This window comes from Salvelinus alpinus, chromosome 30, assembly GCF_045679555.1.
Source record: "Salvelinus alpinus chromosome 30, SLU_Salpinus.1, whole genome shotgun sequence".
NCBI classification, from domain to species: Eukaryota; Metazoa; Chordata; class Actinopteri; order Salmoniformes; family Salmonidae; genus Salvelinus; species Salvelinus alpinus.
The window spans coordinates 39276701-39291227 of NC_092115.1; the positions used below are offsets into that span (position 1 = coordinate 39276701).

Here is a 14527-nt window from a genome sequence, read left to right on the forward strand (position 1 = left end):
TAGCCACAAGAAATTGAAATTCGTAACATGTCATACGAATTGTAATTTGTAACATATCATACAAAATGGATGATGGACATCCACAAATTAATTCATATCATACTACACTCAACAAAAATATTTGCTGAGGAGTATTTCTGTCTGTAATAAAGCCCTTTTGCAGGGAACAAGTCATTCTTATTGGCTGGGCCTGGCTCTCCAGAGGATGAGCCTGGCTGCCAAGTGGGTGGGCCTATGCCCTCCCAGGCCCACCAATGGCTGCTCCCCTGCCCAGTCATGTGAAATCCATAGATTAGGGCATAATTCATTTATTTTTAATTGACTGGTTTCCTTATAGGAACTGTAACTCAGTAGAATCTTCGAAAATGTTGCATGTTGCGTTTATATTTTTGTTCAGTATAATTGGAGGGTCCAGGATTTACGTTTACTATGCTACACTACATATACAAAAGTATGTGGACACCCCTTCAAATTAGTGTATTCGACTATTTCAGCCACACCCTTTCCAATCTCCATAGACAAACATTGTCAGTAGAATGGCCTAACTGAAGAGTTCAGTGACTTTCAACATGGCACCGTCATAGGATGCCACCTTTCCAACAAGTCAGTTCGGAAAATGTCGGCCCTGCTAAAGCTGCTCCGGTCATCTCTAAGTGCTGTTATTGTGAAGTGGAAACGTCTAGGAGCAACAACGGCTCAGCATCGAAGTGGTAAGCCACACAAGCTCACAGAATGGGCCCGCAGAGTGCTGAAGCATATAAAGCGTAGAAATTGTCTCTGGAAGCAACGTCAGCACAAGAACGGTTCATTGGGAGCTTCATGAAATGGGTTTCCATGGCCGAGCAGCCGCACACAAGCCTAATATCATGTGCAATGCCAAGCGTGGGCTGGACTGGTGTGACGCTTGCCGCCATTGGACTCTGGAGCAGTGGAAATGTGTTCTCCGGAATGATGAATCACGCTTCACCACCTGGCAAGCCAACGGAAGAATCTGGTTTTGGTGGATGCCAGGAGGACACTACATGTCTCAATGCATAGCGCCAACTGTAAAATAAGGTGTAGGGGGAATAATTGTCTGCGGCTGTTTTTCATGGTATGGGCTAGGCCCCTTAGTTCCAGTGAAGGGACATTTTAATGCTACAGTATACGATGACTTTCTAGATGATTCTGGGCTTCCAACTTTGTGGCAGTTTGGGGAAGGCCCTTTCCTGTTTCATCACGACAATCCTGGGCTCCCAAGTGGCGCGGTCCATACAGAAATGGTTGTCGAGATTGGTGTGGAAGAACTTGACTGGCCTGCACAGAGCCCTGAACTCAACCCCATCTAACAACTTTGGGATGAATTGGAACGCCGACTGTGAGCCAGGCCTAATCACCCAACATCAGTGCCCAATTTCACTAATGCTCTTGTGGCTGAATGGAAGCAAGTCCCAGCAGCAATGTTCCAACATGTAGTGGAAAAACCTCCCCAGAGGAGTGGAGGCTGTTATAGCAGCAAAGGGGGACCAGCTCCCTAGTAATGCCCATGATTTTGGAATGAGATGTTCGACGAGCAGGTGTCCACAAACCTTTGGTCATGTAGTGTACATGTATCCTTGAGTCAGTATACCATCATCTCCTGGAGGTGTCGCTCAAGAACCAACGATTATCTTCAAGCCCGTGTCCTTTCCATCTGAGTGCATCCTCTCTCCATCTCAGCACGAGTGTGTGTGTGTGTCTCAGTGTGTGTGTTGTCACTCTCCTCCAACCTGCTCCCCGCTCAGCATGGCCAGATTTACGCAAAGTGAAAGCAGAAGGGATCAGCAGCAGCATCATCCCCAGCCGACTCATCCCGCCCCCGTCAACCTGCTTCTACAGCAGCCGCTTCTACAGCAGCCGCTCCTACTTATCCCTCATCAGAATCAGCTCGCGCACATCCCGGTTCCGAAACCCATGAACGGACCCGAAACTGTCTCCATGCACACGGACTGCGGCGCCATGAAAGACCAGGACGCCATCAAGCTCTTCATTGGACAGATTCCGCGGAACCTCGAGGAAAAAGACCTGAAACCTCTCTTTGAACAGTTTGGGAAAATCCACGAACTGTCTGTTCTGAAGGACCGATACACAGGCATGCATAAAGGTAGCGTTTTATGTCGGGTCTGCGCATCCTCTTAGGCTACAGTTGGTCGTTACATTGTAATTACTGTAATTATCATCTGTAGGAAACGCAATAGTCATTCCATGTTTGTACCTTTTTGTGATAGATAGTGTCTCTCATCATCATCTATTCTCTCTTGTGATGTCTGTTCTAGCAATAGTGTGTTAGCGAATGCACCTTGTAGGCTCCTACTAAAAACCCCATGTGACTTGTAGAATAACGTGGGATATTCGGTAAATATCAGGTACAGTTTTTTGCTAGAAGGGCTACTGTAGCATCCCAACACTTTTTTTCTTTCCCTAATTACTACACACCTATCTTAATTAACAGTTTTGCGCCAGGTGCGCGCATAGCCTACAGTTTATCCTCTCGCCATCGCAGTGTGTCGTGACGCAAACAAACATTTAGAATATTTGGCAAAAAAATCAAAAAGGATCTCAATGTTTATTTTCAAAAAATCTGTATTTAAAAAAAAAAACGTTCATGTCTTTGCATCACATTGGTAGGCTACACATACATGATCAATAGGATTAGGTTAGGCTATGTGTCCTTCATGTGTGTGCCAGTGTGTGTGTGTGTGTGTGTGTGTGTGTGTGTGTGTGTGTGTGTGTGTGTGTGTGTGTGTGTGTGTGTGTGTGTGTGTGTGTGTGTGTGTGTGTGTGTGTGTGTGTGTGTGTGTGTGTGTGTGTGTGTGTACATACCAGTGTGTGCGAGTGAGCAAGCATGTGTGTGTGTGTGTGTGTGAGAGAGAGAGAGAGAGAGAGAGAGAGAGAGAGAGAGAGAGAGAGAGAGAGAGAGAGAGAGAGAGAGAGAAAGAGAAAGAGAAAGAGAGAGAGAGAGTGTGTGTTTGCAAGCAAGGGTGCATAGTTAAATAAAGGTTAAATAAAATAAATAAATAAAAAAGTGTGTGTGTGTGTGTGTGTGTGACTAACCCTTGTTGATCTGTTTTGATTGACAGGTTGTGCGTTTCTCACCTACTGTGCCCGAGATTCTGCCATCAAAGCCCAGAATGCATTGCATGAGCAGAAAACCCTACCTGGGGTGAGTACTCCACCACCCTCATGCTGCCAGGGTTTTGTACAGAATGAAAGATGGTATAAAAGCTTTTCCCCAAAAACATCTGGGGGAGAGTTGCCAATTCCTTTAGGATTGGGGAGAATGAGAGAGGGGAGAGTGAGAGAGAGACAGAAAGGAGTGAGAGAGGGGGGGGGGAGAGAGAGAGAGACATAGAGCGCGAGAGAAGGGAAACTGAAGAGTGAGGCAGATAGAGACAGAAAGAGAGAGAAAGCAGACATAGAGTGAGGCAGATAGAGACAGAAAGAGAGAGAAAGCAGACATGGAGTGAGGCAGATAGAGACAGAAAGAGAGAGAAAGCAGACATAGAGTGAGGCAGATAGAGAGAGAAAGCAGACGAGAAAGCAAGATCTGAAGGGAGAGGCAGAAAGGAAAGAGAGACGGAGTGAGATGAAAAGGAGGGATATGGGTGTGCGTGTTGTTTGTGTGTGTGTGTTGTTCCTGCATTTTTATGTATGTGCCTGAGTGTGTGTGTGTGTGTGTGTGTGTGTGTGTGTGTGTGTGTGTGTGTGTGTGTGTGTGTGTGTGTGTGTGTGTGTGTGTGTGTGTGTGTGTGTGTGTGTGTGTGTGTGTGTGTGTGTGTGTGTGTGTGTGTGTGTGTGTGTGTTTGTTTGTCTGGATTCATTGTAGGTCAATGCCAAGTGGCAGCAGTGTAGAGTGCAGCATTCCGTTACATAAAATAATCGAATTCTGCTCCTCTTCTTTCCAGCCCACTACACATACAGAGAGCATTTGAATTCCAAAATGTTGAATTTGCATTAGGATCTAGATTTTTTAATTTTTAATTTTAAAATGTGTAATGCACATATTGAATTACTTAATTCATAAATTGAACTTGTATTTCATGATTTGAAACTGTATTGAATTAATATTACATTCTGTTTAACAATTCAATATCAATTTAATTAAATATTCAAAGTCAACATTTATATATTAATTTGGTAGATATTGCATTCATGTCTGTGTATCACATTTAAAAACCTTAATTTCAAGTTTATCAACGCTTTTGATATTCAACTTCTCAGATGAATTCAGATTCAGTTTTCAATTTCAGTTCTCTAAATTCAGATTCAAAACCAGAGACAACATCCTGGTACTTTGCCAGCCAGGAAAAGTAGAGGAGAACAGATAGAATCAAACTCTCACTGTGGTAAACAGAAGCTTCTAGCAGTTTCTGAAGCCAATGTGGCATGTTGAATATATTTTCTTCCTATTAATTTGGCTCTAGCATTTGAACCATGCTGGGTATAAGTTATTATTCAGGAAAGCCAAGACTCTCTGGAACATGGACTCTTGTCTTCGGTTCTCCTAATATTTCACAGGCCACGCAGGACATGTTAGATGGGAGTGTCACAAAAAAAATGAATTTGCCCTCTATAAGGTTTGAACTAGGTCTCCTACATGTCACAAGACTGTGTTAGCCCACTTAGACAAAGCATAGGGATAAGTTCAGGTAAAGGACGACACGTTGTCACCCCCCCTCCTAACCTGCTACGTTAGTTTCGCCTAACCTGCTGCGTTAGTTCTCCTAACCTGCTGTGTTAGTTCTCCTAACCTGCTAGGTAAAGTCACTTCTGTCTGTAGCTGTACTCCATCTAGCCACAACTGTAAAAGCCATCAATTCCAAGAAACAGTCAGTATCTACACACTGGCAAGGGTAGTCATTATAAGGGTAACGTGACTGACTGAATTAAGACTTTTCATTTTTGTTTTCAAATAGTTGTCATTTAGCAGACACTATTATGCAGATCAACTTACAGGAGCAATTAGGGTTAAGTGCCTTGCTCAAGGGCACAACAACAGATTTTGCACCTAGTCGGTGAGTCGAACCAGCGACCTTTCAATTACTGGTCCAACACTCTTAACCGCTAGGCTACCTTCCGCCCCTATGTTAACTAGCTGAACTAAAGCCTAGGCATTGGGTCCTCTGACTTGGATAAATATTTTCAAGGAGGTCAAATGGGGGTAAAGTGTAACACAAGTCGTTTGGTGACCATGCTCGCGTGACGAGTAACTTGTCTGAGACTTGAAAAGTTGCATTGTCTGGCACACGGGAGACCTGGGTTAGAACCCCAACAGTCAAACTAATACGTCTTCCGGTCTCAGGCAAGGTTGCTCATCCCGTGCATGGATCACTAAACCACCTCTGTTGCACTTAAATGGGAAAATATATTCAGCATGCCACATTGGATTCAGAAACCGCCATAAGCTTCTGTTTAGAGAGTTTGATTCTCTCTGTTCTCAATAAAAAAAAAATCTTTTTTTTCTGGTTTTGAATTTCAATTTAGAGAACTGAATTTGAAAACTGAATCTGAATGCATCTGAGAAGTTGAATACAGTATATGAAACTTTGATGAACTTGAAATTATAGTTTGTAAACGTGATACACGGAGGACAATGAATGCAATATATACCATATTGAAACTGAATATTTCAAATTTGAAAACTGAATGTAATATTCATTCAATTCAGTTTCATATTATGAAATCCAAGTTTAATTTATGAATTAAGTGATAAAAATTGTGCATTACAAATTAAAAAATACAATGTTCAAATTCTATATCCTAATACACATTCTAAATTAAAGAATTCAAATACACTGAAATCGATCCATAGTGAGATAGAGCGGGAGGGAGAGGGAGGTGGAGAAGCAAAGGAAGGAGACAGAGAGACAGCCCACTCTGTGGCTGAATCCTTATTCACCCCTTCCCCTTGCCCCTCGGCCCCCCATTTGCGTTCACACACGCCTCTGCCAGTTGCACAAGTGTCCCATAGCACAGGGAGTAAAAATTATTGAGGGTGTAGGGGCTAATTAGACCCTCAGATAGCCACTTCGACTGAGCCAGCAAGGCATCAGGCTTTAGAGAGAAGCGCTATCTCGACGCGCACTGCGATATGTTAGGAATTTGCGCAATTTTATACAAAAGAATGGAGGCGTGCCTTATTATATTCCACGTGCATTTATTTATGTCTGATTTCGAGACTTGACACATGTAACAGATAAAACATCTCCCAAATTAAATGTCTAACTGTGACTATATATGGTAAAACTGCAAGGGGGATTTGTTCATTTGAATTGTGTGCTTGTTTTATTATTTAAAAGTGAATCTTTCAAGTCAGGAGTGTGTCCCGAAGTTGATGGGTTTATTGATCCCATTTCCCCTCTCTGGAAGTCAACCTCGGAGTTTCGTCAGAAACACTTGACAATGGAGGGCACTCCGAGCGAGTTGGTAGGGGCAAGGGTGTGGTTAGGGATTCACAGACTCACTTACTCACTCACTGAGTTTCAGACATTTAGCCTACATACAAGATGGGAAGTTCGAATGTGTCGAATAAAATACTATAACAGGGCCAACCCCCCAAAGCAGTGTGAAATGGAAAATAACAGCTTGCTCTTCTCATGCCTACTAACCCATATTAAAGCCACTCTCCTCTCCCCCTGTCGCTCTCTCTTTCCCCTGTCTCTCACTCTCTCTGTCTGCCTGTCTCTCTGTCTCTTCCTCTCTCTTTCTGTCTTACTATATCTTTCTCTCCCTGTCTCTCTCGTTCTCTCTCTCACTGTCTCTCTCCCTCCCTCTAATGGTTTATCTAGTTATTTCTCACCCCACTCTTTCTTTTGAATCCTAGCTCTCTCTTTCGTGTTTGTGTGTGTGTGTGTGTGTGTGTGTGTGTGTGTGTGTGTGTGTGTGTGTGTGTGTGTGTGTGTGTGTGTGTGTGTGTGTGTGTGTGTGTGTGTGTGTGTGTGTGTGTGTGTGTGTGTGTGTGTGTGTGTGTGTGTGTGTGTGTGTGTGTGTGTGTGTGTGTGTGTGTGTGTGTGTGCGTGCGCGCAGAGGAGGTTTTCACTCGTCTCTAATTGCCGTTTCCCTTCCTCTCACATCCCTCTCTTTCTTTCTCACCCTTCTCTCCTTTTACTGGAGGAGTGACAGCTTCATCAGAAATAATTGGCTGCTTGCACTGTGCAGCTGCATGTCTCTCTGCATGTCTCTCCCTCTCCCCCTCCCCTCTCTCTCTTATCCCTCACTTCTGATCTATTATTCATCTGCGATGTTGTAATGCAAAATTAATTAGGCTTAATAATAGATTTGGTGCGGTGTAGGTTAGACAGACAGACTGCCATTAAAACAAGTACTTAGTGTGACGATTGACGTCCATGTTTCGCCAATGAAAAGGCACGGGGAAGTTTTTTTAAAGAGATTTTTATTTTATGGCATAGATAGACGAGGGGAGGTATCATTTCAAAGAGCCTCCTCAAAACAGCGGATAAGGTTTTGTATGAAGATTAACGCACACACATGCACAGACACACAAACACACACATACAGTACACACAGATTCATATGAACAATGTGCCACCAGAAATTCTATGTCTGTGTCTTAGCGAATGCTTGTGTATTGTTGATACATTGTTTACAATCTATTATGCGCTTGGCCGTGACATTTCTGCCTCACATTGATGGATTCACAACCTGAGCCAGGCCACTAGGCTATAGTAGAGCCCGATGAGCGGTACCATTGTGATTTACGCTCCCCTTGCAACTTGTGCTCTCATTAGTCCAGTGCACAGAAACAGATTAGATAGTGTTGTAGTGTTGTTCCACATGGTGATCCTTACTCTGACGGAATCATTCTCAGAAGACACAGGTGATGACACAGGGATATACTCTGTGTGTGTGTGTGTGTGTGTGTGTGTGTGTGTGTGTGTGTGTGTGTGTGTGTGTGTGTGTGTGTGTGTGTGTGTGTGTGTGTGTGTGTGTGTGTGTGTGTGTGTGTGTGTGTGTGTGTGTGTGTGTGTGTGTGTGTGTGTGTGTGTGTGTGTGTGTGTGTGTTAATGGGTTCTACCTCAGAACCCCTCTCTTACTCTGCGCTTTTACAGCACAGTAAATTCATGATAAGTGCACAACATTGTATATGTACAGTACCAGTCAAAAGTTTGGACACACCTACTCATTCAAGGGTTTTTCTTTATGCTTACTATTTTCTACATTGTAGAATCATAGTGAAGATATCAAAACTATGAAATAACACATAGAATCATGTGGTAACCAAAAAAGTGTTAAACAAAATATATTTTATATTTGAGATTCTTCAAAGTAGCCACCCGTTGCCCTGATGACAGCTTTGCACACTCTTGGCATTCTCTCAACCAGCTTCATGAGGTAGTCACCTGGAATGCAATTCAATTAATAGGTGTGCCTTGTTAAAAGTTAATTTGTGGTATTTCTTTCCTTCTTAATGTGTTTGAGCCAATCAGTTGTGTTGTGACAAGGTAGGGGTGGTATACAGATAAAGTCATATTTGGTAAAAGACCAAGTCCATATTATGTCAATAACAGCTCAAATAAGCAAAGAGAAACAACAGTCCATCATTACTTTAAGACATGAAGGTCAGTCAATCCGTAAAATGTCAAGTTTCTTCAAGTGCAGTCGCAAAAACCATCAAGCGCAATGATGAAACTGGCTCTCATGAGGACCGCCACAGGAATAGGAACCCAGAGTTACCTCTGCTGCAGAGGATCAGTTTTTTAGAGTTAACTACACCTCAGATTGCAGCCCAAATAAATGCTTCACAGAGTTCAAGTAACAAAAACATCTCAACATCAACTGTTCAGAGGAGACTGTATGAATCAGGCCTTCATGGTCAAATTGCTGCAAAGAAACCACGACAAAAGGACACTAATAAGAAGAAGAGACCTTCTTGGGCCAAGAAACATGAGCAATGGACATTAGACCGGTGGAAATCTGCCCTTTGTTCTGATGAGTCAAAATGTGAGATTTTTGGTTCCAACTGCTGTGTCTTTGTGAGACGCAGAGTAGGTGAACGGATGATCTCTGCATGTGTGGTTCCCACAGTGAAGCATGGAGGAGGAGGTGTGATGGTGTGGGGCTGCTTTGCTGGTAACACTGTCAGGGATTTATTTAGAATTCAAGGCACACTTAACAAGCACGGCTTCCACAGCATTCTGCAGTGATACGCCATCCCATCTGGTTTGCGCTTAGTGGGACTATCATTTGTTTTTCAACAGGACAATGACCCAAAACACACCTCCAGGCTGTGTAAGGGAGCTTTAACCAAGAAGGAGGGTGAGGGTGCTGCATCAGATAAAATGGCCTCCACAATCACATGACCTCAACCCAATTGAGATGGTTTGGGATGAGTTGAACGACAGAGTGAAGGAAAAGCAGCCAAAAACTGCTCAGCATATGTGGGAACTCCTTCAACACGGTTGGAAAATCATTCCTCATGAAGCTGGTTGAGAGAATGCTAAGAGTGTGCAAAGCTGTCTTCAAGGCAAAGGGGGGCTACTTTGAAAAATCTCAAATATAAAATATATTTTGATTTGTTTAACACTTTTTTGGTTACTATATGATTCCTTATGTGTTATTTCATAGTTTTGATGACTTTACAGTTTTTTACGATTGCTTACGCACTAAAATGTAACTTTTCCCACAATTAGCAAAACCTTACACTCAAGGAGCAAAACACAAGGCTAGATTTGCACAACTGTAAACAAATTGTCAAAACATTACACACAGTGATTTGCAAAACACTAAACACACTTGTATACATCAGACACAGAAGTATATCATGATGTCACTTCCTTGCAATTCCAAAGCACTGACTGTCAAATTACCACACCTATGAGCCAATCTGTTAAACACAGCCATCAGGTGCACAAACACATGATTGCTAAATTGTAGACACACCAATCAGGTTTAAGCACTATAAAAATGCAGCAGGTAGATTCACCTGCCTTCAACCAAAATGGAAGGAGTCAGAAGAAGAGTGAGGGTGAGAGGAGGAGTACACAGAGGAGGAGGAGGAGGAGAAGGAGGCAGAGGCAGAGGCAGAGGCAGAGGCAGAGGCAGAGGCAGAGGCAGAGGCAGAGGCTGAGTCAGAGGTCGAGGAAGACCTGAAGCAGGAGGAGAACGTGCACAAAGAAGAAGAGGACCAAACTTATCAAATGACATTCGTGCAACACTAGTGGACCATGTTGTGAACCACGGATTGACGCTGAGGGAGGCTGGACTGAGAGTTCAGCCAAATCTTAGCAGATATACAGTGGCATCTGTCATAAGGACTTTTCGACAGGAAAACAGGTAAAAGAAGATCTGTCTACAGTTACAGTAATCAGCCGCTTATTGTATGCACCATATCAGCACTTGTGATGCCCCTTCCTGTGACATTGTACAGTAAGTTACATGTATTATTCTCTACATAGGATTGAGGGTCGGGAACGACAAGGAGGAAGGGGGCCCATATTCACGCAAGAACAAGAGAGAGAGATAATTAACATGGTTTAGGCCAATAATGCTATCAGGCTCAGAACTACAAGCCAACATTATCGGTGACCAGGCCATTTTCAATAATGTCCATCAGGTCTCTCAGTCAACACTGGCACGCATCCTGAGAAGACATCAGGTTCAAATGAAACAACTTTATCGAGTGCCTTTTGAGCGGAATTCAGAGGGTCAAACGGCTGCGGCATGAGTATGTGGAGGTTTGTATTGTTCACTTTAGCACTGTGATGTTGCATACTGCACACATGACTTTTTTACATTGACTGTATACTAGACCTATCCTGAACTACACAATCACGTCTTTCACTGTATTTCAGGGAGTTTTGCAGATGGATGCTGAGGAAATCCTGCATGAATTCATATATATTGATGAGGCAGGGTTCAACCTCACAAAAGCAAGAAGGAGAGGCAGAAATATCATTGGCCACAGGGCTATAATCAATGTCCCAGGGCAACATGGGGGTAACATCACCCTTTGCGCTGCCATTTCACAGCATGGGGTTGTCCTCCGTCATGCCAAAATGGGCCCTTACAACACACCTCACATTCTCACATTTTTGGACCGATTGCACCACATCGTCACAGCAGGTAGTGAAATGCACCAGATGCAATACACGGTCATCTGGGACAATGTGTCATTCCACCGCTCTGCTTTGGTCCAGAACTGGTTTCAACACCATCCACAGTTGACAGTACTATACCTTCCACCATACTCTCTGTTTCTAAACCCTATCGAAGAGTTTTTCTCTGCATGGCGGTGGAAGGTTTACGATCTCCAGCCCCAGGTTCAGGTACCCCTCATTCAGGCCATGGAGGACGCCTGTGACCAAGTCGACGCCGCAGCTGTGCAAGGATGGATTCGACATTCAAGCCGGTTCTTCCCGCGTTGTCTTGCTAATGACGATATTGCTTGTGATGTTGATGAAATTCTCTGGCCAGATCCAGCTAGGCGAAGAGATAATGTATAGTATGTTTACTGTAGTATTTCCTGTACAATATTGTCAGTTTATTTTAGATTATTTTTTGTTTGTTGTAATTTACTGTAATTGTAACCTGTACTGGATACAGTATTTTACGTTTGTCTGTTTGCTGAGCTAACAGTGTTATGCACACTACTGTAGTAGCATGAAAACTGGGACATGTTTTGTTGTGATTCTCCATGTTGACATGTTGACTGATTTGGGTATATGGAGAGAAATAAATGATATTTTCCTCAGTCTGCAGCATTGGTCTTGTGTAGTGTTTGTATAGTTGCACTTTCTCTGTGTACTTCATTTACAGTACTCTAATCACTGACAATTAGACTTGCTAAAAGTGTGTTAGGGTAGCAACAGCAGTGTGTAACTGGTTCAAAAAGATTGAAGTCATATGAAATGTGTGTGTTTCGTATGGTAACAAAATATTATTTTTATGAAGTCGTGTATAGTTTTGACAAAAGTGTTCCATTTTGCAAATGATCTGAAGTGCTGTGCTACTTTGGTGTAGGGTTGTGCTAATTGTGTGTAGTGTTTTGACAAACCGGGCCCTGTTTTCAAAATTGTGCTTAAACAATTGAAAAAAACTATTCTACAATGTAGAAAATAGTAAAAATATTGAAAACCCATTGAATGAGCAGGTGTGTCCAAACTTTTGACTGGTACTGTATGTCCAAACTCCAGTCTCAAGTCAAATACACTACTTATATTTTGCACCAGATTTGTTTGTGTGTGTGTGTTTGTGCGTGTGGTGACAGAGTCACTCTTCCCTCAGGTTGATGACCATGACCTTCTCTGTCACTGAGTCATTATCTCACATGTTTGGCCCTCCACTCTGTTTCTCTCTTACTCTTTCTTTCTGTCACTCCCCTCTGCCTCTCTTTCTCATCCTTCTTTCTCCCTCTGACTGTGTCCAACTGCAGTATATGGCTGTCTACACTGCCTGTCTTCATTGGTTTTAATTGCTACAGTGCGTTCTGAGATGCAACACATTATTTATCTAGTCCATGTTTCCTAGTAGAGAGAGGTGCTTTCCAAGCACACATGAAGACGTCATAGTAGGACACACTTACACACAGGCATGTTTAGTCTTCCTCAGAGAGCTTGTGTATTAATGTACTCTATATCTTCCTGTGAGAGCGTTTTATCTCGCTAGGAGAACACTCCCCGAAGTCCGGCAGCAGCAGCAGATCCTTCGCTGGAAGAGTCAGCCCACATCTATTATTTAACCAAGTTAAACCAGAAATATTAAGTCCCCAAAGGGCTGTAGATCAGCCTCACAACAACTGTGTTTGCAATAGGCTGCTCACAGTTAAACAAACTGCTACTACATGCAGCCTGGGATGCAGAAATATGTTAAATTCCAGGTTTCTTTACTTGCATGGTTTCCCATTTGTTTTAGTTAGCAACAGCTACCCTTTTTGGGAGTCAACACATAGAAGACAATACAAAGTGTGTGTGTGCGTTCATGTGTGTGTCGTAACCTGAGGCTAGCTGGTATCTAAGGGCTGTGCTGTGTGTCTGTACGGTGTAATGTGTGTGATGTGTGTGTGTCTACCAGTGGAGGCTGCTGAGGGGAGGACGGCTCATAATGTCTGGAACGGGGTAAATGGAATGTGTTTGATGCTTTTGATATCATTCCACCTATAACACTCTTACCATTACCGTGAGCCCGTCCTCACCAATGAAGGTGCCACCCAAACTCTTGCGGTGTCTGTATGTACGGTTTTACAACCGCTGTTTCCATTTGTAGGGCCGTATAAAATCCCGGTCGGAATCACCGAATCCAGACATTAATTAAGATATAATTATTTTATTTATTATAGATCAAATGTTTTTTCTTCTTCTAGTAATAAAGTGTGATTTTGAGGGCGAAAGACTGAAACAGAAATTAAAATTGAAACCTGGATTAACAAAACAGAGAAAACGGAATTTGGGGAAAAAGTAAACGGAATCAGGCAAAAAATATAACTGATTTTATATGGCTCTAGTGAAGGGGTAGTGTGCTGTGTTATGGAAGGGTGGAGGGGTAGTGTGCTGTGGTATGGAAGGGTGGAGGGGTAGTGTGCTGTGTTATGTAAGGGTGGAGGGGTAGTGAGCTGTGTTATGGAAGGGTGGAGGGGTAGTGAGCTATGTTATGGAAGGGTGGAGGGGTAGTGAGCTATGTTATGGAAGGGTGGAGGTGGAGTGTGCTGTGTTATGTAAGGGTGGAGGGGTAGTGTGCTGTGTTATGTAAGGGTGGAGGGGTAGTGTGCTGTGTTATGGAAGGGTGGAAGGGTAGTGAGCTGTGTTATGGAAGGGTGGAGGGGTAGTGTGCTGTGTTATGGAAGGGTGGGGGGGTAGTGTGCTGTGTTATGGAAGGGTGGAGGGGTAGTGTGCTGTGGTATGGAAGGGTGGAGGGGTAGTGTGCTGTGGTATGGAAGGGTGGAGGGGTAGTGAGCTGTGTTATGGAAGGGTGGAGGGGTAGTGAGCTGTGTTATGGAAGGGTGGAGGGGTAGTGTGCTGTGGTATGGAAGGGTGGAGGGGTAGTGTGCTGTGTTATGGAAGGGTGGAGGGGTAGTGTGCTGTGTTATGGAAGGGTGGAGGGTTAGTGTGCTGTGTTATGGAAGGGTGGAGGGGTAGTGAGCTGTGTTATGTAAGGGTGGAGGGTTAGTGTGCTGTGTTATGTAAGGGTGGAGGGGTAGTGTGCTGTGTTATGGAAGGGTGGAGGGGTAGTGAGCTGTGTTATGTAAGGGTGGAGGGTTAGTGTGCTGTGTTGTGTAAGGGTGGAGGGGTAGTGTGCTGTGGTATGGAAGGGTGGAGGGGTAGTGTGCTGTGTTATGTAAGGGTGGAGGGGTAGTGAGCTGTGTTATGGAAGGGTGGAGGGGTAGTGTGCTGTGGTATGGAAGGGTGGAGGGGTAGTGAGCTGTGTTATGGAAGGGTGGAGGGGTAGTGAGCTATGTTATGGAAGGGTGGAGGGGTAGTGAGCTGTGTTATGGAAGGGTGGAGGGTAGTGAGCTGTGTTATGGAAGGGTGGAGGGGTAGTGTGCTGTGTTATGTAA

The 14527-nt window shown here is 43.7% G+C and overlaps 1 protein-coding gene across 2 annotated transcripts in view; it reads left to right on the forward strand.

The window, feature by feature from the left end:
* The first annotated feature begins 1688 nt into the window (after positions 1–1688).
* The window catches only part of LOC139559711 (CUGBP Elav-like family member 5), a 41417-nt gene continuing 28578 nt past the window's right edge, over positions 1689–14527 (forward strand). Inside the window, exons 1-2 of one of the 2 annotated variants that reach the window (XM_071375942.1) lie at positions 1689–2122; positions 3099–3181. In XM_071375942.1, coding sequence (XP_071232043.1) covers positions 1765–2122; positions 3099–3181 — 441 coding nt within the window. In that variant the 5' untranslated portion in view covers positions 1689–1764. The remainder of the gene's footprint in view (positions 2123–3098; positions 3182–14527) is intronic. The other variant, XM_071375943.1, reaches the window with a different exon arrangement.